At 42.5% G+C, this 22,824-nt stretch overlaps 1 protein-coding gene and 1 pseudogene across 2 annotated transcripts in view; both read left to right on the top strand.

Annotated features, from left to right (window-relative positions):
• The window catches only part of LOC109873146 (voltage-gated potassium channel subunit beta-3-like), a 32,215-nt gene extending 21,055 nt beyond the window's left edge, over positions 1 to 11,160 (top strand). For both annotated transcript variants that reach the window (XM_031808158.1, XM_020464710.2), the window contains exons 2-14: positions 1,309 to 1,352; positions 1,470 to 1,507; positions 4,829 to 4,908; positions 5,082 to 5,126; positions 5,425 to 5,469; positions 5,588 to 5,631; positions 5,737 to 5,823; positions 6,014 to 6,099; positions 6,209 to 6,329; positions 6,630 to 6,724; positions 6,892 to 7,012; positions 7,227 to 7,315; positions 7,570 to 11,160. In XM_031808158.1, coding sequence (XP_031664018.1) covers positions 1,309 to 1,352; positions 1,470 to 1,507; positions 4,829 to 4,908; positions 5,082 to 5,126; positions 5,425 to 5,469; positions 5,588 to 5,631; positions 5,737 to 5,823; positions 6,014 to 6,099; positions 6,209 to 6,329; positions 6,630 to 6,724; positions 6,892 to 7,012; positions 7,227 to 7,315; positions 7,570 to 7,659 — 985 coding nt within the window. In that variant the 3' untranslated portion in view covers positions 7,660 to 11,160. The remainder of the gene's footprint in view (positions 1 to 1,308; positions 1,353 to 1,469; positions 1,508 to 4,828; positions 4,909 to 5,081; positions 5,127 to 5,424; positions 5,470 to 5,587; positions 5,632 to 5,736; positions 5,824 to 6,013; positions 6,100 to 6,208; positions 6,330 to 6,629; positions 6,725 to 6,891; positions 7,013 to 7,226; positions 7,316 to 7,569) is intronic.
• A 107-nt stretch (positions 11,161 to 11,267) lies between these two features.
• LOC109872706 (sperm-associated antigen 7 homolog) lies at positions 11,268 to 19,711 on the top strand (annotated as a pseudogene).
• Positions 19,712 to 22,824: the final 3,113 nt, after the last annotated feature.

Below are 22,824 nucleotides of genomic sequence, written 5' to 3'. Positions count from 1 at the left end.
CTACAGTATTCTATAGTAAACTATAGTATTTTTTTTTAAATGTGGGTGGGAGTGGCGAAAACATGGGCGTTAAGGAAAGGCTTGCCATTTTTTTTTGTAGTTATCAGCTAAAGTGTCATATCTGTGTTGATATGGTCAGTATGCTGTGATTTGAATCCCTGTCAGTATTGAAAGTGAGAGTTAGTGTGTTTTGCCCAGAGGCTAGTTTGTGGGGGATAAAGAATGACTCATGCAATGTATTATAAAGTGCTCCATCCTCCCTCTCCCTTCACATACAGGATCATGCACAATTCTTTGAGTACATGTGACTGACACAGAAACACACAAAACACGTATGTATTTGTTGTATTCACGCACACAATGGCACACAAACGCACACATATGCATACGTCTAAAAATAGCTGCCAGGGCAAGTAAAAGAGCAGGGAAAATAAAGCATTGCCCGTCTGCCAGGATCTAAACGCTCTGACAGTCTGTCTCTTTCCATCAGGCTATTTGTGGCGAACGCAGGCAGGCAGACAGGCAGAGGGGCGAGGCGCTGGAGATAAAAAGATGGCGAGTAGCAATGAGTTCCGCTGCAGTTCTGCTGCCTTTCCAGCCGGCTTATTAGAGTGGAGGAGAGCATGCGTGGAGGAGAGGAGGAGGGCGAGGACGAAACCCACAGAATTTCCAGTGGCACACACTTGCATGACCAGAACTCACTGCAGCTCTCTGATCCCACTTCCATCCTGCCCTTCAAACACTCAGCTGTCTGGATAATCAGATGTGGCAGGCCCAGCACTGGGCTCTAGAACCATATAAACCATTTCAATCAGCCCCATGTTATTACTTATATGCTGAGTATATACAGCTTCATCTGGAGTAGGGTTGAACCCACCCAGTGCCCTCCCATTGCTAAAGCCTATGCACTATATTACACTGAACTGTTGATGTGAGAAGGGTAAAGGTCAACTGTTCAATATTGGCCGTCTGGGCACTCAGGCAATGGCGATCATTTTATCACAGCCAGAAATACACTCACTTATCCAGATTTCCAAGCAGATACAAAATAAATGTATTGGCCTTACCCAAAGTTATTTAGAATTTGTATCTGCAGATTGTGTTGAAAAATCTAGTGGAGAGGTGTAGGCATTGACCCTTGGAATTGAGGAAACTGAACTACATTCTGTGAATGTACCTACTGTGCTGGAAGCACTAGAAGTGCTAATGTAGGTAGCTTTTGAGGTGACAGTATACAGTACATCTTTCCATAACAAATGTTCATACCTCTTATTTTCTCTTCCCAACCCATGTCTTTCTTTGTCTCAGGAACCTGGGGAAGTCTGGTCTGCGTGTGTCCTGCTTGGGGCTGGGTTAGTACAAAACAAAATGGACCAGAACAATATGCATTATAGACTCCCTGAGGAATGTAACAGAACTGATTCTCTCTGTCTCTCTCCGTATGTCTGTCTCTGTCTGTCTGACGGTAGGCACCTGGGTGACATTTGGATCGCAGATCTCTGACGAGGTGAGTTTGGTAGTATGTAACAATTATTTGGGACACCATGTTTAACCCAGTCTGAGGATGCTGAGGGTGCTGAGACTCTCCCTCTCTCTCTCTCTATCAATTTAATTCAGGGCTTTATTGACATGGAAAACATATGTTTACATTGCCAAAGCAAGTGAAATAGACAGGAAATAAACAAGGTAAATAAACAATCAAAAACGAAGGGTAAATATTACACTCACCATTTAAAAAAAAAAGAATATAGACATTTCAAATGTTATATTATTGGCTATGTACGAAAGTGAAAATACATAAACGGATAGATATAGTGTGATAACGTGCGTTTCGGGGAGAGGTGTAGGAGTCAGGCGCAGGAGAGCAGGGATGTCTGAGAAGAGTGTTTAATCATATAGTCTACCAATACAAAAATGGCACAGACGAAAATCCCAAAACTACGCTCTCGATACTCAGAAACTCGTGACACTTTACATACACGTGCGTAATCGTGAAAACAACCAACATCAAATATAATCGAGCACAATACACACAAATCTAATCCCGCAGGAACCAAGGCAGGCAACAGGTCCCCTATATACAAAGGAATCACAGACAAAACAAACAGAAAAGGAAAAAGGGATCGGTAGCGGCTAGTAAACCGGCGACGCCGAGCGCCGCCCGAACAGGGAGAGGAGTTACCTTCGGTAGAAGTCGTGACATATAGGTTGTATTTACAATGGTGTTTGTGCTCCACGACAGATCGCAGATCTTGCTGCTGTGGTGGCACACTATGGCATTTCACCTAATAGATATGGGAGTTTATCAACTTCTTTGTAATCTGAGGGAAATATGTGTCTCTGATATGGTCATACAGTTGGCAGGGGGTTAGGAAGTGCAGCTTGGTTTCCACCTGTGTTCTCTTGAGAGCCATGTCTGCCAAAGGCGGCCTCTCTCAATAGCAAGGCGATGCTCACTGAGTCTGTACATAGTCAAGGATTTTCTTAATTTTGGGTCAGTCACAGTGGTCCCTCTGCTACTGTGTACTCTCTGTTTAGGGCCAAATAACATTCCTGTTTGCTCAGTTTTTTTGGTTGGTTCTTTCCAACGTGTCAAGGATTTATCTTTTTGTTTTGTCATGATTTGGTTGGGTCTAATTGTGTTGCTGTCCTGGGGCTCTGTTTATGTTTGTGAGCAGAGTCCTCGTACTAGCTGGCAGAGGGGACTCTTCTCCAGGTTCACCTCTCTGTAGGTGAGGGCTTAGGAAGCTTTGAGAATCACTTATTTTTAGGTGGTTGTAGAATTGAATACATTTTTTCTGGATTTTGATCATTAGCGGGAATCGTCCTAATTCTGCTCTGTATGCATTGTTTGGTGTTTTTCGTTGTACACTGAGGATATTTTTGCAGAATTCTGCATGTAGAGTCTGAATTTGGTGTTTGTCCCATTTTGTCAATTGTTGGTTAGTGAATGGGACCCCAGACCTCACAGCCATAAAGGGCAATGGGTTCTATATCTGATTCAAATATTTTAAGTCAGATCCTAATTGGGATGTCAAATTTTATGTTATTTTTGATGGTGTAGAAGGCCCTTCTTGCCTTGTCTCTCAGATCATTCACAGCTTTGTGGAAGTTACCTGTGGTGCTGATGTTTAGGCAGAGGTAGGTATAGTTTTTTGTGTGCTCTAGGGCAACAGTGTCTAGGTGGAATTTGTATTTATGATCTTACTGAAATTAACTGTCAGGGCCCAAGTTTGACAGAATCTGTGCAGAAGATATAGGTGCTGCTGTAGGCCCTCCTTGGTTGGGGACAGAAGCACCAGATCTTCTGCAAACAGTAAACATTGACTTCAGAGTCTAGTAGGGTGAGGCCGGGTACTGTCGACTGTTCTAGTGTGCTCACCAATTCATTGATATATATGTTGAAGAGGGTGGGGCTCAAGCTGCATCCCTGTCTCACCTTGAGAAAAGAAATCAATGTGTGTTTTTTGCCAATTTTAACCGCACACTGTTGTTTGTGTACATGGATTTCATAATGTCGTATGTTTTCCCCCCAACACCGCTTTTCTTCATTTATACAACAAATCAACAAAGCATGAGAAGACTTTACTTTTGGTTTGGTTTGTTTGTCAATTAGGGTGTACAGGGTGAATACGTGGTCTGTCATATGGTAATTTGGTAAAAAGCCAATTTGACACTTGGTCAGGACATTGTTTTCATTGAGGAAATGTAGGAGTCTGCTGTTAATGATAATGCAGAATATTTTCCAAAGGTTGCTGTCGATGAATATACCACGGTAGTTATTGGGGTTGAATCTGTCTCCACTTTTGTGGATTGGGGTGATCAGTCCTTGATTCCAAGTATTGGGTAAGATGCCAGAGCTGAGGAGGATGTTAGAGAGTTTAAGTATAGCCAATTTAAATGTATGTTCTGTATATTTGATCATTTCATTTAGGATACCATGTATATGTTTTTGCTGTTTGTTATTTGTTATAGAGCCAAAAAGATTGGAGAAGAGGTTTATCCACACATCTCCATTTTGGGTAGACAGCTCTTCATGTTGTTGTTTGTTTAGTGTGTTCCAATTTTCCCAGAAGTGGTTAGATTCTATGGATTCTTCAATTAAATTGAGCTGATTTCTGACGTGCTGTTCTTGTTTTTAATTACTGCTTCACCATGGTGAAACCGTAGGCTCAGGGTTTCAGGGTCTCTGTGTTTTTGGTTGGATAGGTTCCTCAATTCCTTTCTTAGGTTTTTGCGTCCTTCATCAAACCATTTGTCATTGTTGTACATTTCCTTAGATTGTCTGGTTGAAATGTTTAGATTTGATAGGGAAGCTGAGAGGTCAAATGTATTGTTTAGGCTTTGTACTGGCAAGTTTACACCTTCACTATATCAGTGAAACGTTTTGTCCAGGAAGTTGTCTAAAAGAGATTGAATTTGTTGTTGGCTAATTGTTCTCTGGTAGGTTTCCACACTACTTTCCTTCCATCTTTAGCGTGTCTTAATACTATTCAGTTTGTTTGGCTTTCATGTCTCATGATTGAGTATTGCTCTGTTAAAGTAGACTGTGACTTTGCTGTGATCTGAGAGACTCTGGGTTGAGGTCGGTAGTAGTCTACAGTACTGTGACCAAGAGATGAGCTGTAGGTGTACTTACTGTAGGAGTCCCCTACACCATGTTTCTTGTATGATGACAATGTCTGTTTTTCACAATTTCTTTGGTGAAGTCTGGTAAAGTGTCTCTCCCTCTCTCAGTCCCAGTCTCTATCTCCCAGTCTCTATCTCTCTGTCTGTCCCTAATGTTCTCTGTCTCAGTCTCTCTCTCTCTCTCTCTTTGTCCCCTCAGATGGCTGAGAACCTGATGACCATTGCCTATGAGGCCGGGGTGAACCTCTTTGACACAGCAGAGGTGTATGCCTCCGGCAGGTCAGCTTTGTACACCATCCTCCACTGCTCTCTTCTGTTCTTTCTCTTTGTCTCTATACACTCTGCCTGCCTCTATCTATCACTCCCTCTATTTCTGTCCATCGTTCAGTCTCCCCACTGTTTATTGCCGTTTGTTCATATTGTCACTCCATCACGTCTTCTCCTCTCCACAGGGCTGAAATCACCCTAGGGAACATCATCAAGAAGAAAGGATGGAGGTGATATTAACCGTATTTCTAATGTGACTCATCTGCATATGAGTAGCTGCCTGTCTAATTATATTACATCGTAAATATTTTTCTGTGAACTTTGCTTTTCAAATTTCATAAGAACAGACAGACATTTTTTTTTTTTTTTACATAGATCGTTTTAAAAAAATAGAAGCTTTATCACCGCCGGATCTTTTTTCAAATGCTGTTGGCTTCTCCGTGGTTGACATCGTGTCACTGTGTTGGGAAAGGATACATTCTATTTCATTCTTGTGCTCTCTAACCTCTCCTCCCATTTCACCGGCAGGCGTTCTAGTTATGTCGTGACAACCAAGATCTACTGGGGAGGGCAGTAAGTATCCTCGGGGGGGGGGGGGGGGGGGGGCATTATTTCTCCATTCCTCTGGCAAAGTGACTCTGTATTGTTGCTATTCATCCCCTGACTATACTGGAACTCCATCACTCTACAGGGCGGAGACAGAAAGGGGACTCTCCAGAAAGCACATCATTGAAGGTACAGTCAAATGAAGGATACACAGTGGCGATGATGATGACGATGACGACGGTGGTGAGAATGACAATAAGGGCGATGATGACGATGATGCCCATTACGTTGCAGGTTTGAGAGGATCCTTGTCCAGACTCCAGTTGGATTATGTGGACATGGTCTTTGCCAACCGTAATGATGTCAACAGCCCTATGGAAGGTCAGTCACAGTCACACCAGTCCCTCTACTCCAATGTCATGTGTTCATTGCTCTGCCCCCCCAACCCTTTATGGTGTCTAATATGCACTCGGAAAAGTGTCTTGAGGTTTGCATTCTAAGCATGTAATATCTGTGTTGTTACAGTATGTTTATTACCAGCGTGTAACAAGTTGGTTCATGTCATTTGCAGAGATAGTCCGGGCCATGACCTTTGTAATAAATCAGGGCATGGCAATGTACTGGGGCACCTCTCGCTGGAGTCCCATGGAGATCATGGTGAGTCCCCTGTTATCTCTCCCTGTTATCTAATACATTTCAGTCAACACCTGCTCCTGTTCGTCAATGGCTCTGTGGTGATGGTGTTACTCTGTTTCCCTGCCACCAGGAGGCGTACTCAGTGGCGCGTCAGTTTAACCTGATCCCACCAGTATGTGAGCAGGCTGAGTATCACTACTTCAAGAGGGACAAGGTGGAGGTGCAGCTCCCTGAGCTCTACCACAAGATAGGTCAGTCGTCCACAGTCCAGCGAACAGCACCAGATGTCCTCACAATGCTGCTTGCAGAGAACTCTTAAAACATTGTCATTTCTCCCTCGCTCTCTCTCTTTCTCGCTCTCTCTCTTTCTCTCTCTCTCGCTTTCTCTCTCTCTCTCTCTCTCTCTTTCTCTCTCTCTCTCTCTCTCTTTCTCTCTCTCTCTCTCTCTCTCTCTCTCTCTCTCTCTCTCTCTCTCGCTCTCTCTCTCGCTCTCTTTCTCTCTATTTCTTTCTCTTTCTCCCTCTTTCTCTCTCTCTCCCTCTCTTGTCTAGGTGTAGGGGCAATGACCTGGTCTCCCCTTGCATGTGGGCTGATCACAGGGAAGTACAATGAGGGTGTACCTGACATCTCCAGGGCTAACATAAAAGTGAGTTCTCCAGACAAAATACAATTAATTCAATAGTGGATATTCTCCTGTGTTTTCTACTTGATTGGATTTATTTAGTTCCTATACCACTTTTTGCCCGTTAGGCCTACAACTGTGGATGACACAATTAAATATTTATTTGTTTGTTCTGTCTAATATTGGTGCAGGGTTACCATTGGCTGAAGGAGCGGGTCAACAGCGAGGAGGGACGCAAGCAGCTGGCCAAGATCAAAGAGCTCCGCCTAATGGCTGACAGACTAGGCTGCACCTCCGCACAGCTGGCCATCGGTATGGACGACGTGTGTGTGTGTGTGTGTGTGTCTGTACATGCGTCTCTGTTTTTTTGTCCATCTCTGTTATCTAATGTCTCTGTCTGACACTCTAACATACTGTTTCGAATTGAAACGCAGACTTAAATAGAAAGCGTCAATCTGCCACATCAACTCAGCCTCCATCTCTGATCCCTCTCGGTGTTCTCTCCTTGTTCTCTGTCCTCCTGTAGCCTGGTGTCTGCGCAGTGAGGGAGTGAGCTCAGTGCTGCTCGGTGTCTCCAATACTGACCAGCTGATGGAAAACCTGGGTGCCCTTAGGGTAACCACCCTCCCCTCAACGTCATACCACTCTGATTTTACACGTTTCACTGAACACTCAATCAGAGCTCGTCAAACTAATGTCATTGTCATAAGCATGAAATGTAACAAATAATTATATAATACAAAAAAGATCTGTATTTTTAGGCATCCTTAATGTCACTTAAGATTCCATTTTAGATTAAGCAAACAAGCAAGCAATCACCAAATGATTTTGGGCTAGTCCTAAACTGACGTTCCATGTTATGCCTGCAGCTTATTTCACAGATGACTCCTCAGACCGTGGCTGAGATTGACTCACTCTTGGGAAACAAGCCCCACTCCAAGAAAGAGTCACGAGCATGAAGAGGAACCGATGGAGTAAAGGACAGAGTCAGAGAAAGATGACGAAAAGGTGATGGCGTCGAGGAACATCGCTCTTTCACCCTCCAGTATAATCAACAACCTGCATGTCCTCAACAACATTGTGCTTCCAGTATTTGCGCATATCCATTCAGCGCATTGCATTGTATCATGTATGAGAAAAAAAATCTATATTTTAATGTGCAAAAACAATGATTAGATCAGATATATTACAGATCCCTCACTGACTGATAATGTCCACAAACAGAAGGTGAGGCAGGTAGCCTAGCGGTTAAGAGTGTTGGGCCAGTAACCGAAAGGTCGCTGGTTTGAATCCCTGAACCGACTAGGTGAAAATCCGTTCGATATGCCCTTGAGCAAGGCACTTAACCCCGTAAGTCACTCTGCATAAAAGTCTCTGCTAAATGACGTAAATGTGAGGCCAAATCATGGAGCGTTTGGTTTCTTCCAGAAAGACCAATGAGGGTAAAGTTGGAGATAGGAGGTAGTTAAATGGGGGCCCTCAGTATCGTCAAGCAAACTGCACTCTACTTTATCAACAATGAGATGATAACTTTTTGATGCCATGAAGCAACTTGAGACACAGCTCTGCACTCTCCCACTGACTTTGTGACCAGTGCTGTCATAAGACACTCTTTCTTCACAGTTAGTGAGTCGCTATGACGTTTAGTACCCAGCAGAGAGCCAAAGGTTAGCAGCACATAGGTGTCTGGCTTGTCATCTCCTTATGTGACTGGCCCGTCACTCTGTGTCCTTTAACAGCAGTGTCTTCCTAGGTGTCTTCTCTGTGTATAAACTGTGTGCATGTCCCTTTAAGAGAGACCAGCCCAAGCAGGGTGTAAATGTGGCATGGCTTTTGTGGTTTGTGTAGATTTGCAGTGCCCCTCTAAGCAGTCTTTTTGCACTAGCAGGCGGGACGGGCTGATCTAGGCTCTGCACTGGCGGGCACATTGTGGAGCTTTACTTTAATTACTCTCTGCAAGCCCGCTGACAGGGTCTGTGTCTGTGTGATGTGTGTATTGTCCTCCACGTCAAAACTATTTCTGCGTCAATAACAATGACAACTAAGGCTTTTCCTACTTGTTTTGGAAGAGCCTATTTACTCATCCACTAAAGACTGTGGAGAGTGGACCCTCTAATGAAAGGTACTGTAGGTCATTCTTCCTCAGCCTTAGACAACAGGTACAACCCACTGTGGTAAACTAGCAGTCGTTCAATGTGTTTTTGTTGCTTTCTTTTAACATTTTAAATGAGCCCACATAACATGCAAATCATGACCTTTACATGAAGAATTCTTCAAAGTGCAATGTTCGCCCCGTAATGTTCTGTGTGTTCTATCTCACTGGGAATGAGTCAGACCGAGAGAGGTAGCCGAGTGAACTCAAGTGTGTCTGAATTGAGAAATGATTGGCACCCTTGATAAAGATGAGCATAGAAGACTGTATAAAATAGTAAGACAAATACTGAGCTGTATTGTACGCAAAATAAATGGGGAAATTATATCATTTCATACAAATACAATTTCTCATCAAATAGATTTTGTTTAACAAGTAATAATTTTGTAAAAAATATGGGGGTCAAAATTATTGTAATCTGTTTTCAATACTCCTGCAACCTCCCATTCCAAGGATAACAGCATTGAGCCTTTTTCTAAAATGTTTTATGAGATTGGAGAAAACATTGGGAGGGATCTTAGACCATTCCTCCGTACAGAATCTTTCCGGATCCTGATATCCTTTGTCTGTGTTTATGGACTGCCCTCTTCAATTCAAACCACACGTTTTCAATGGGGTTTGACTCCAGAGACAGAGATGGCTAGAAACTGTCTGGACTTGAACCTCATTGCATTGGAAAATGTTGATTTTGTGGTCAATTAACAATTTCTTTGTTTATTTTTATGTGTGCTTGGGGTTATTGTCTTGCTGGAAGATCCCCTTGTGGTCAAGTTTCAACCTCCTGGCAAAGGCAACCAGGTTTTGGCTAAAATATCCTGGTACTAATTAAAGTTCATGATGCCGTTGACCTTGACAAGGGCCCCAGGACCAGTGGAAGCAAAATAGCCCCATAACATCAAAGATCCACCACCATATTTTACAGTAGGTATGAGGTACTTTTCACATATGCATCTTTCTTTCAACACGAAACCCACCACTGGTGTGTGTGGCCGAAGAGCTCAATTTTCATGTAATCTGACCATAGCACCGGTTCCAATCCAATTGCCAATGTTGTTAAGCAAACTCCAGGTGTTTACATTTGTTGGATGACGTGAAATTAGAGGTATTTGGCCACGAGAGTATTGAAAACAGGGATGCCCCTATCTTTTTCACGTTTGTTATTTTACTTGATAGACAATCTCCTTCTCTGGCCAATTGTATTAGTATAAAATAACGCTTTTTGAGTATACAATATACATGTAGTTCAGTAGTTTTATAGTCTTTTTTGCTCATCTTAACCAAGGATGCCAATAATTCTGGGGATGACTGTAAATAATCATTTGGAATTTGATTAAATGCAATGTGCTTTTTTGCACTTCTCTGGGGATGAGATTTAGACAGTGTTTAGACAGTGTTGGAAGCAGATTATATTGGGTGTTTCATTGGGCAGCCTGAACCCAGCTGCTTGGCCTATTTCTGTAGTTCATTGTAGTTTTTCCTTACCAAATGTTATTATTCTTTCCCAATTGTATTATAACTTTCAGTCAATTTTTGTCTCTATTTAACTTCTGTTAATTACATGTAGATATTACTCCTAGTAGCAGGACGTACTCCTGCTATGTGAACCTCTCATGTTTGTGAACCTTGGTTTGTGGTCAGGCTCAGGAAACGCTCCAGGGCACTAGTGAATTTGGAATGAGAGAAATTTGTCCCACACTTGTTATCCCCCTGTCATTACTGATGAGTGTTCTCTGTGCTTTTTGATACTGGTTTGTTTGTCTTCTAATCACTGGTGTATGTAAATACTACAATATGGAATATTGGAATATGACAAAATGTTGGATTCTGAAGTGAGCAAACGACAAATCTAACCAGATTGACATGTTGTTTTGTTCTGTGTTTATCTATTTTATTAGCAGGCTCTAAGTTGAACTGAAAAGCATCCACCTAATGTACATAAATGCCTAGATCGCTCCTTAAGACTAGCATTGCCTGCATAACTTATATTTTAGTGTCTAGAAACAAAAACCTGAAAAAAGAGAAAGAAGCCTTGAATGTATTACTGTATGCTTGCCCTTAAAATATCAGAAGAAAATTATACCTCATATGTCATTTGGTGGTCATGCAACCAGATCTACCGGCAGCTTGGCAGGGCCACACACACACACACACACACACACACACACACACACTGTAGTTATCATGGTCTGCCTGCCTTTTGGAGCTGAAAAAGCTGAAAAAATCAAGTAAAGATTTTGCATTGATTTAAAATCATATCAAGCTTCTGTATATCCATGTTCCCCCAAGAACCATTAAATGGCTAAAAAAGTGTTTGGTAATATTGCGCAGTATTTCATTGGCATGCTACGAGCAGGTTAGAGAAAATCTTCCAGTGGTTTTCTATTGAATGCATCTCTTATATGCATTATTTGATGTTAATTACTTGGCTCATCTCACACAGTCACTCATTAAGGGTTCTGCTCATCCTTTTTTGTGTAGGCAGAGAAAAAAATACAAGATGGTTTGCATTTTGCTGACAACCTTGGGTGAAGGGAACCTCAAGAGAATCATTACCATGGCAGCAACGGACAGGGATATTTTGGAGATGACCAGACATTCATCATTGCCACCTTGTGCCAGTGTGATTTAAATGGACTGGTCACCACCTGCTCACCACTAACACTCATCACCACCTCCATGCCCCTGGACATTGTCAAGACCACAGTACATTATCCAGGCGCCTGTCACCCCCTTGTTCTATGCCTTCCTTCTTTTTCTATCTCTCTTCCCTCTTTGCAAGTCTCAGTTAATTCAGCCTGTGGTTTCTGTTGAAACCATAGCACCTATTTTCTTAATGATTTTCTGCCCACTGCAGTTTGAAATGTATTGGGATGAATCTTGTCCTGGAGGCAAAAGCTGAGCGGTTTCCACTAGATGAGCCACCCACAAAGTCAAAATCATCTACATAGTTGAAAAAGATCATGAAAACAAAAAATGTGCTTTATGGTCTTATTTCAATGTTAGGGTTAGCCTCCCAATCCACATATTTAAATAGTAGTAGTTTTTTTTGTTCAAATGTAAAAAGCCACACCTTCATGGAGCCACACCCTTTCCCAATGCATTTACAGGCTCTTCTCGACCTTATGGAATTGATTGTTTTCCACAGGACGCAAGACACAATGTGAGTGACTAACGGCCAGCACTAGTACAGATGTGGCCTGGTGAATCTGCCTGCTCTCTCACTGCACGTCACATCACCTCTATGCGCTCTGTCTATTTCCCCATCTTCCCCTTTCAGTCTGTTCTCTGTCACCAGTCTGTCAACCCTACTCCTCTCTGCTGTCTCTCCTTCTGCTCAGTTCCTCTGTGTTGAAGTAAACACTCTGAGACAGCTGGATGTCTGACCTTTACAGAGTAAAAGTGAGAAGTGGGGAGGGAGAGACATCAAGGTAACAGACCAGTAGGCTCTGTTGTGTTTCAGATGATGACAGCTTTTTGTGTTAGGACTCTGAAAAACATGCACTGCACAGACTGGAAAACCAGAATTTCTGTCTGATTCCATTGTCCAAGCACCTTCAAGTTCAACCAGGTCTTTTTTTTAGACAGAACAGACTGATCTAAACTGACAGATCAGATCTGTGTCTGACTCCCAGACAAGGGGGCTTGTCCAGCTCTTCACCTGCTGCTCCTTCCATTTGTTTGACAGAGAAATCACATTGACTGATACAAAGTTCAATAAAGCACCCGTATACACACTGCATGGTATACTAGACTTCTGGCCTCCACAACTGTTTACAGATTTCCTCTTTTCATACGTAGTTTAACCTGTACTGTAGGACATCATCCTACTTTCAACTGATCAATCGCTTAGTTTATTTATTCATGAAAAGTAAAGGGATAGTAATGCTTTCAAATTTAATTCATGTTTGAATATTTATTTATTTAATGGGAAAAAAAACATGTTCTCATTGATACAAGCTATTTAACATGAATATTGCAATTTATTGTCTGTTTTTTTTGTGTAGATTGACCATCATACAACAGCAAAAAGGCACAGTATATAAACTCAAGAAACAAAACAAAAAAGATGATTCAACATATATTATTTCAGTACATTCACTACCAACAATTTGTCCAGACTTAGAAGGCTGTAGTAAATAGCCTGTTATGTTGATTATTCTAAGAAAGAATTGGTTAGCTCTTAGCTCATTTTTTAGTATCTTTTTTGTTTTCTTGTTGTGTTATTTCTTTCATTTTTTGCTTAGAACGTTTCTTGTATTATTACCTACAGCCGGACACATCATTATATGTATATTACTGTATTTACATTCAGGTCTCTGACATTGCTGGTTCTAATATTTCTTCATTTCTATTTATTTTCTGGATTATGTGTGTATACTTTATTTAATTTTTGCTATGTATTAGCTACTGCACTGTTGGGGCTAGAAACACAAGCACTTCGCTGCACCTGCGAAAGCATCTTCAAATCTGTATACATGACCAATAAAAATAGATTTTATTTCAATATTATTTCTGTTGATATGCGCATGCGTATTATCCCCCACGAATGTTTTCAAACAACGTGCTTCTGGTAGTGATCAATCCAGTCCAAGATGGCGGACCTCTTAGGCTTAATCTTAAAATCAATGGAAAACCCTCCAACAGTGGGCGACAAAGAGACCTGACGAAGGGACCGAGGTATCAGCAATATCAATCTATAGTCATTTTACTAGTTGATTGTAATGAAAAGTTACAGGATCCCTTACGTGGTATTCCCAACCTCTTTATAATCTGTACAGAAAGGTATTCAGTCACATACGAGTATTTGCACTTGAGGTGAATTGCATCCTTGTTCAATAAAATGTCTCTGATTGGTAAAAAAAATAAAAAATCTGTTATTGTATTGCACTCATTGGATAAAATTATCCTTCATTCAAGTGCTGCGTGGGAAGCTGTTTGTTCATGCAAAGCAGCTCCGCCTCTTTTACAGTCTGTGTTAGTTGATAATAATGAATATTATATGATACAGTTCATATGTAAATCACATGCAGGCTATACTAGTAGTCCCTAATCGGGAAATGATATGTGAATTACACCTAAGCAACTATAGCATACGATCCTTTTATTTACTCAACCATACTAAATCCAAAGCCATGTCATATCAACCTAATCAAAATTATATCTAGTCAATAAAAGTCAGTGGTATAGGACATATATCCACTCGTATGAACGTTAATAGGCCTACATTTTCAGTATGAAAACAATTGAATCATATAACCTTGTTTTCTATCCCTCAACAGACCAGGCAGCAAGAATGAAGAAGATGCAGCAGGATGAGAAGGAAAAAGAACGCCGAGTTCAGGAGAAGGGTGAGAGGCTCTGCCTGCAGGAGGAGGATTATGTTCTGTCTGCGGGGTTATTTTCTGCTCACTCAGATCAATGTCCAGTCAGTAACTTGGACAACCCAGCTCCAAACCCCTACTTTGTTTCCAATTCTTCAATGGTTGTGGTCTTTTGTGGGTAAAGATCAACCTAGTTTTACCGCCAGCTCTTTTTTCAGATGGAGAAAGAGGTTCCCGAATTCATTCAAGCCAGTAGGCAACCGAAGAGGAAGTTCAATTCCATGGGAAAGATTGAAAGGAGCATATTGTAAGTGACGACAGAGCATGATCGATGCAATAAAACATCATATGGAACAGTTGCACATCTTTCTTTACATGTAAACTTTTTCTGACGTCCTATCTTGTTAGAGGCATGATGTTGCAGAGGACGCTGGTCTAACATCGTTTTCTCTCTGAGAGGATTAGGAGAGCAGATACATCAGGATTTTTTAGAACGTCAGTCCTCTTTTGGGTATTCTTTATGTTCTAGTTTCAAGTGTCACTAGATTTACAGTGCATTCGGAAAGTATTCTGGCAAATTTACATTTTTTTTTTTTCCAGCATTATTCCCCCCAAAAAATGAAATATGACGTTTACATACAGTAAGTATTCAGAGCCTTTACTCATTACTTTGTTGAAGCACCTTTGGCAGAAATTACAGTGTTGACTCTTCTTTGGTATGACGCTACAAGCTGGGCACACTTGTATTTGGGGAGTTTCTCCCATTCCTCTCCGCAGATCCTCTCAAGCATTGTCAGGTTGGATGGGGAGCGTCGCTGCACAGCTATTTTCAGGTCTCTCCAGTGATGTTCGATCGGGTTCAAGTCTGGGCTCTGGCTGCGCCATTCAAGGACATTCAGACTTGTCCCGAAGCCACTCCTGCATTGTCTTGGCTGTGTGCTTAGGATCGTTGTCTCGTTAGAAGTTGAATCTTCGCCCCAGTCTGAGGTCCTAAGCGTTCTGGAGCAGGTTTTCATCAGGGTCTCTCTGTACTTTTCTCTGTTCTTCTTTCTCTCAATTCTGACTAGTCTCCCAGACCCTGCCACTGAAAAACATCCCCACAGCATGATGCAGCCACCACCATGTTTCACAGTAGGTATGGTGCCAGGTTTCCTCCAGACATGACGCTTGGCATTCAGGCCAAAGAGCTCTATCTTGGTTTCATCAGACCAGAGAATCTTGTTTCTCATGGTCTGAGAGTCCTTTAGGTGCCTTTTGGCAAACTCCAAGCGGGCTGTCATGTGCCTTTTACTGAGGAGTGGCTTCTGTCTGGCCACTCTAACATAAAAGCCTGATTGGTGGAGTGCTGCAGAGATGGTTGTCCTTCTGGAAGGTTCTCCCTTCTCCACAGAGGAACTCTGGAACTCTGTCACAGTGACCATCAGGTTCTTGGTCACCTCCCTAACCAAGGCCCTTCTCCCCCGATTGACCGGGTGGCCAGTTCTAGGAAGAGTCTTGGTGATTCCAAACTTCTTCCATTTAAGAATGATGGAGGACACTGTTCTTGGGGACCTTCAATGCTGCAGAAATGTCTTGGTACCCTTCCCCAGATCTGTGCCTCGATACAATCCTGTTTCGGAGCTCTACGGACAATTCCTTTGACCTCATGGCTTGGTTTTTGCTCTGACATGCACTGTCAACTGTGGGACCTTATATAGATACAGTGGGGGGTATTTGATACATTGCTGATTTTGCAGGTTTTTCTACTTACAAAGCATGTAGAGGTATGTAATTTTTATCATAGGTACACTTCAACTGTGAGAGACAAAATCTAAAACAAAAATCCAGAAAATCACATTGTATGATTTTTAAGTAATTAATTAGCATTTTATTGCATGACATAAGTATTTGATACATCAGAAAAGCAGAACTTAATGTTTGGTACAGAAACCTTTGTTTGAAATTACAGAGATCATACGTTTCCTGTAGTTCTTGACCAGGTTTGCACACACTGCAGCAGGGATTTTGGCCCACTCCTCCATACAGACCTCCTCCAGATCCTTCAGGTTTCGGTGCTGTTGCTGGGCAATACGGACTTTCAGCTTCCTCCAAAGATTTTCTATTGGGTTCAGGTCTGGACACTGGCTAGGCCACTCCAGGACCTTGAGATGCTTCTTACGGAGCCACTCCTTAGTTGCCCTGGCTGTGTGTTTCGGGTCGTTGTCATGCTGGAAGACCCAGCCACGACCCATCTTCAATGCTCTTACTGAGGGAAGGAGGTTGTTGGCCAAGATCTCGCGATACATGGCCCCATCCATCCTCCCCTCAATACGGTGCAGTCGTCCTGTCCCCTTTGCAGAAAAGCATCCCCAAAGAATGATGTTTCCACCTCCATGCTTCATGGTTGGGATGGTGTTCTTGAGGTTGTACTCATCCTTCTTCTTTCTCCAAACCCAGCGAGTGGAGTTTAGACTCAAAAGCTCAATTTTTGTCTCATCAGACCACATCAGACTCCCATTCCTCCTCTGGATCATCCAGATGGTCATTGGCAAACTTCACACGGGCCTGGCATGCGCTGGCTTGAGCAGGGGGACCTTGTGTGTGCTGCAGGATTTTAATCCATGACGGCGTAATGTGTTACTAATGGTTTTCTTTGAGACTGTGGATCCAGGTCTCTTCAGGTCATTGACAAGGTCCTGCCGTGTAGTTCTGGGCTGATCCCTCACCTTCCTCATGATCATTGATGCCCCACGAGGTGAGATCTTGCATGGAGCCCCAGACCGAGGGTGATTGACCGTCATCTTGAACTTCTTCCATTTTCTAATAATTGCGCCAACAGTTGTTACCTTCTCACCAAGCTGCATGCCTATTGTCCTGTAGCCCATCCCAGCCTTTTGCAGGTCTACAATTTTATCCCTGATGTCCTTACACAGCTCTCTGGTCTTGGCCATTGTGGAGAGGTTGGAGTCTGTTGGATTGAGTGTGTGGACAGGTGTCTTTTATACAGGTAACGAGTTCAAGCAGATGCAGTTAATACAGGTAATGAGTGGAGAACAGGAGGGCTTCTTAAAGACAAACTAACAGGTCTGTGAGAGCCGGAATTCTTACTGGTTGGTAGGTGATCAAATACTTATGTCATGCAATAAAATGCAAATTAATTACTTAAAAATCATACAATGTGATTTTCTGGATTTTTGTTTTAGATTCTGTCTCTCACAGTTGAAGTGTACCTATGATAAAAATTACAGACCTCTACATGCTTTGTAAGTAGTAAAACCTGCAAAATCGGCAGTGTATCAAATACTTGTTCTCCCCACTGTAGGTGTGCATTGGTGATGTACCCACAGCATCTATTAAAACATTCCTCAACCAGAAACCGTGGATTGATGGCAGCATTCGCGCAAAACTGAAAGCGCAAACCATTGCTTTTAATCAGGGCAAGGTGACCGGAAACATGACTAAATACAAACAGTGTAACTATTCCCTCCGCAAGGCAATCAAACAAGCTAAGCGTCAGTATAGAGACAAAGTAGAGTCGCAATTCAACGGCTCAGACTCGAGAGGTGTGTGGCAGGATCTACAGTCAATCACGGACTACAAAAGGAAAACCAGCCCCGTCGCGGACCACGATGTCTTGCTCCCAGACAAACTAAACAACTTCTTTGCTCTCTTTGAGGACTTCACAGTGCCGCTGACACGGCCCGCTACCAAAACCTGCGGGCTCTCCTTCACTGCAGCCAACGTGAGTAAAACATTTAAACGTGTCAACCCTCGCACGGACAAACTGAAATGGTCCACCCACACAGACAGCGTGGTGAAGCGTGGCGCCTCTTCAACCTCAGGAGGCTGAAGAAATGTGTCTTGTCAACAAAAACACTCACAAACTTTTATAGATGCACAATCGAGGGCAACTGCTCCGCCCACAACCGTAAGGCTCTCTAGAGGATAGTGAGGTCTGCACAACGCATCACCGGGGGCAAACTACCTGCCCTCCAGGACGCCTACACCACCCGATGTCACAGGAAGGCCAAAAAGATCATCAAGGACAACAACCACCCGAGCCACTGCCTGTTCACCCCGCTATCATCCAGAAGGCGAGGTCAGTACAGGAGCATCAAAGCGGGGACCGAGAGACTGAAAAACAGCTTCTATCTCATGGCCATCAGACTGTTAAACAGCTCTCACTAACATTGAGTGGCTGCTGCCAACATACTGACTCATCTCTCGCCACTTTAATAATGAAAAATGTATGTAATAAATGTATCACTAGCCACTTTAAACAATGCCACTTTATATAATGTTTACATACCCTACATTACTCATCTCATATGTATATACTGTACTCTATACCATCTACTGCAGCTTGCCTATGCCGTTCGGCCATCGCTCATTCATATATTTTATGTACATATTCTTATTAATTCCTTTACACTTGTGTGCATAAGGTAGTTGTTGTGAAATTGTTAGGTTAGATTGCTTGTTAGATATTACTATATGGTCGGAACTAGAAGCACAAGCATTTCGCTACACTCACATTAACATCTGCTAACCATGTGTATGTGACAAATAAAATTTGATTTGATTTGCGTGTCTTTCCACATCATGTCCAATCACAATTGAATTTACCACAGCTGAACTCCAATCAAGTTGTAGAAAAATCTCTAGAATGATCGATGGAAACAGGGTGCACCTGAGCTCTATTTAGAGTCTCATAGCAGAGGGTCTGAATACTTATGTAAATAAGATATTTCTGTTTTTTACTTTTAGTACATTTGCAAAATTTCTAAAAAACCTGTTTTCACTTCATCATGATGGATTATTGTGTGTAGATGTATGACGAAAATGCTGTTAAGCTGTAACTTAACAAAAATGTGGAAAAAGTCAAGGGGTCTAAATCATTCCCCAATGCTCTGTACATGCCCTTCCCTTCAGTTGTGCTGTGCATTTTATCGTTCTACCAGAAGCATAACTGAGTAGATGTATTCAAAATGAAAATAAACTGAATTTATCCTATGTATCTGGCAGGAGTTTGCTCCATCCGACGATGAGCTGGAGGCTTACCAGAATGGAATGGAGTGGGACCCCCAGAAAGCTGTTTACAGGCGCAGACTTAAAGTAAGACTGGAGACAAACACAGTCGCTCACATTCACTGAGGAACAAAACTGAAGAGCAGCACAGGACACTCTGCTTCCCACAATTGAGTCTTGCTCCACCTTAGATATACTCACTCTAACAGTACTCATTTGAGGTTGGGTTCAGAGCTGTTGCTTTAAGAAAGTTTTTGATTGTGGAACCTGTCCACTGCACTTCAGGAACAAGCTGCGTTGGAAGAGGAGACAGCCAAACATACACAGAAGAGGGCAGTTTCTCCCAGCTCCAATTACCGTGACAAGTACAGTCATCTGATCGGCACCTCTGCTGCTAAGGATACAGCACATACAGTCTTATACTCAGCTGGACCCTCCCCAGATGTTGTGTTAAATACTCTACAACAAAGCTTTCTCTACCCTTAACCTTGTTCTGAACACCTCCAAAACAAAGGTCATGTGGTTTGGTACAAGTACTTGGGAGTATGGCTAGACGGTGCACTGTCTTTCTCTCAGAACATCAAAGCTGCAGGCTAAAGTTAAATCTAGACTTGGTTTCCTCTATCGTAATCACTCCTCTTTCACCGCAGCTGCCAAACTAACCCTGATTCAGATGACCATCCTACCCATGCTAGATTACGGAGACATCATTTATAGATTGGCAGGTAAGGGTTCTCTCGAACGGATAAATGATCTTTACCATTCGGCAATCAGATTTGCCACCAATGCTCCTTATAGGACACTCTATACTCTTCTGTAAACTAGTCATCTCTGTAAACCTGTCGCAAGACCCACTGGTTGATGCTTATTTATAAAACCCTCTTAGGCCTCACTACCCCTATCTGAGATATATAGTGCAGCCCTCATCCTCCACATACAACACCCGTTCTGCCAGTCACATTCTGTTAAAGGTCCCCAAAGCACACACATCCCTGGGTCGCTCCTGTTTTCAGTTCGCTGCAGCTAGCAACTGGAACGAGCTGCAACAAACACTCAAACTGGACAGTTTTATCTCAATCTCTTCATTAAAAGACTCAATCATGGACACTCTTACTGACAGTTGTAGCTGCTTTGTGTGATGTAATATTGTCTCTACCTTCTTGCCTTTTGTGCTGTTGTCTGTGTCCAATAATGTTTGTGCCATGATTTGTGCTCCTACCATGTTGTGTTGCTACCTTGTTGTTGTCATGTTGTGTTGCTACCATGCTGTGTTGTCATGTGTTGCTACCATGTTGTTGTCTTAGGTCTCTCTTTATGTAGTGTTGTCTCTCTTGTCGTGATGTGTGTTTTGTTCTATATTATGTATTTATTTATTTATTTAAAATCCCAGCCCCCGTCCGTCCCCGCAGCAGGCCTTTTGCCTTTTAGTAGGACGTCATTGTAAATAAGAATTTAGTCTTAACTTACTGGCCTAGTTAAATAAAGGTTCAACAAAAAATACAAAAATAGATAAACATACGCCAGAGGCCGACCAGGCATGGTTGAGTGTGAAGAGGCTCAGTATTGATTTGTATTCCTTAGTGTATCACATCTCCTCATGATCTGTGCTCTGTTCTTTGCATAACAACATGTATTTGTCTCTCTTCCCTCAGTACCAGTGGCCAACAAAAGGATTGGCCATGAATGAGATCCGAGCCAAGAAACGTCAGAAGACAGGCGCGGAAGACACAGGGGCAGTCAGCAGTACCACCTCCTGAGAGGATGTGTGTGTGTGTCTGTGTGTGTGTGTGTGTGTGTGTGTGTGTGTGTGTGTGTGTGTGTGTGTGTGTGTGTGTGTGTGTGTGTGTGTGTGTGTGTGTGTGTGTGTGTGTGTGTGTGTGTGTGTGCGTGCGTGCGTGCGTGCCTGCGTGCGTGCGTGCGTGTGTGTGTGCATGAGTAAGTGACTGAGTGCAAAAGAGAATTTAGAGAAAATGTGTGAGGAGCACAGAGGGAATACCTCAAATCTGTTCTTATACAGTATTAACCTACAGTTGGCCTACTGCTGTATATTGAAAGACCCTATGTGTTTTCCAGGACATATATAATAGGTGAAACTCGTGGGTATGGATGGAAGGTTCTTGAATTATGTATGTCCTCTGTCCTAGACTGGTTGACATTTTCATATTCCATGTTCCAACCAAATTGGTAACTTGTAAGTCTGAGAATTTAGAGAATTTTCTCTATTGGCATTCTTTCTGTCTACACCAGTGTCCTGTCATTTCTCCCACGCAAATGAGTCCCTTTCCCAGTGAAAGTATAGAGGATCGGAGCACAGCCATGAGGGCAAACAGTTGGTTGCTGAGAGTTTAGCCTTTGTCTGTTTTTGCTCTTTTACAAGGAAAATAATTTGTTTTGCGACATCTAGTAGCAGTAAGGAATTACTGCATATTTTGTTATTGGAACGTTTTTGTGTAGTTTTTTAAATGTTTAACCTTTATTTAACTAGGCAAGTCAGTTAAGAACAAATCCTTATTTACAATGACGGCCTACCGGGGAACAGTGGGTTAACTGCTTTGTTCAGGGGCAGAACGACAGATTTGTTACCTTGTCAGCTCAGGGATTCGATCCAGCTACATCATGTCTTTGTTATAATTTCATTGTTGGTGTCATATTCATGCCGAAGTGTCTCATTTAAAGACGCAAAACACTGTTTGGCATCGGACTGCCTATAAACCACTGTTGTGTAATCTCGTCTGGTCAAACTGAATCAGTGAGTCACACTTAAATGAGGATTAGAATGAGTTTCCAATGCTATGTGGACATTGCTGTGCTGTCGTTGTTTTATTCTGTGTTTTCCCCCATGCCCAGTCTGTAAAGATTTCAGCATGAAGGCATCTAGCAGTTTGAAAGTAATCGTTTGAATCCCTGAATGTTTAAATAAATGCTGGAGTAATGTTGAATCATAGTCTTTCCTCTCGTGTCCCATAACATTGCAGTGTGTTGGTAGCCCTACTAGGTGCGTTCACCTTTTAGGAGGGAGGTCTTGAGACAAAAATACATTTTAAGGCCTAAAACTATCTTTACATATGTTTTACTGCTTTGTGACCTAAAATATTACACACTGTCATTTCTAATTGGGCAATTCTCCAACACGATTTACTGTGAATCGGCCCTTCAGTCTTCATCTCACATCTGCAAATTATCTTGGCAGCGGAAGTGAGCTTAATCTTTTTCACTGCCATTTCAATTCCTCAACCATTGGACCCAGTTGACAGTTGCCGTGGCCTCTCTCGCTGAGCCTCAGACTTTGTGTCCCTCCACCGCCGCCCGAACGCTGGTCGTTCCGTTGAGCAAACAACGCCACTAGCGCACAGGTTCCATTGTGATCCAGTAGGAGCTTCGTTCTCCCTATTGAAAGATCTCATCTGCCTTTGAATCTTTAACAAATAAGCAGCGGGCTTTTGACCTCAAGGTCATATCATTTCCATTATGACATCATAGGCTCCCATCCCATTTTTTATTATGACATCACAGGCACCCATCCCGTTTTCATTAGGACGTCATCGAAATGTCTAGTTAGGGCTACTGTGCATTATAGAGACAAAGTAAGTCTGCTTTATTTCTCCAATTCATTATTTGACAACATAGGGTTTATTCCTACTGTA

The sequence above is a fragment of the Oncorhynchus kisutch genome, linkage group LG28 (assembly GCF_002021735.2).
Source record: "Oncorhynchus kisutch isolate 150728-3 linkage group LG28, Okis_V2, whole genome shotgun sequence".
NCBI lineage: Eukaryota > Metazoa > Chordata > Actinopteri > Salmoniformes > Salmonidae > Oncorhynchus > Oncorhynchus kisutch.
Note: the sequence above shows the minus strand (reverse complement) of the source record. Positions and strands in the feature narration are given on the sequence as shown.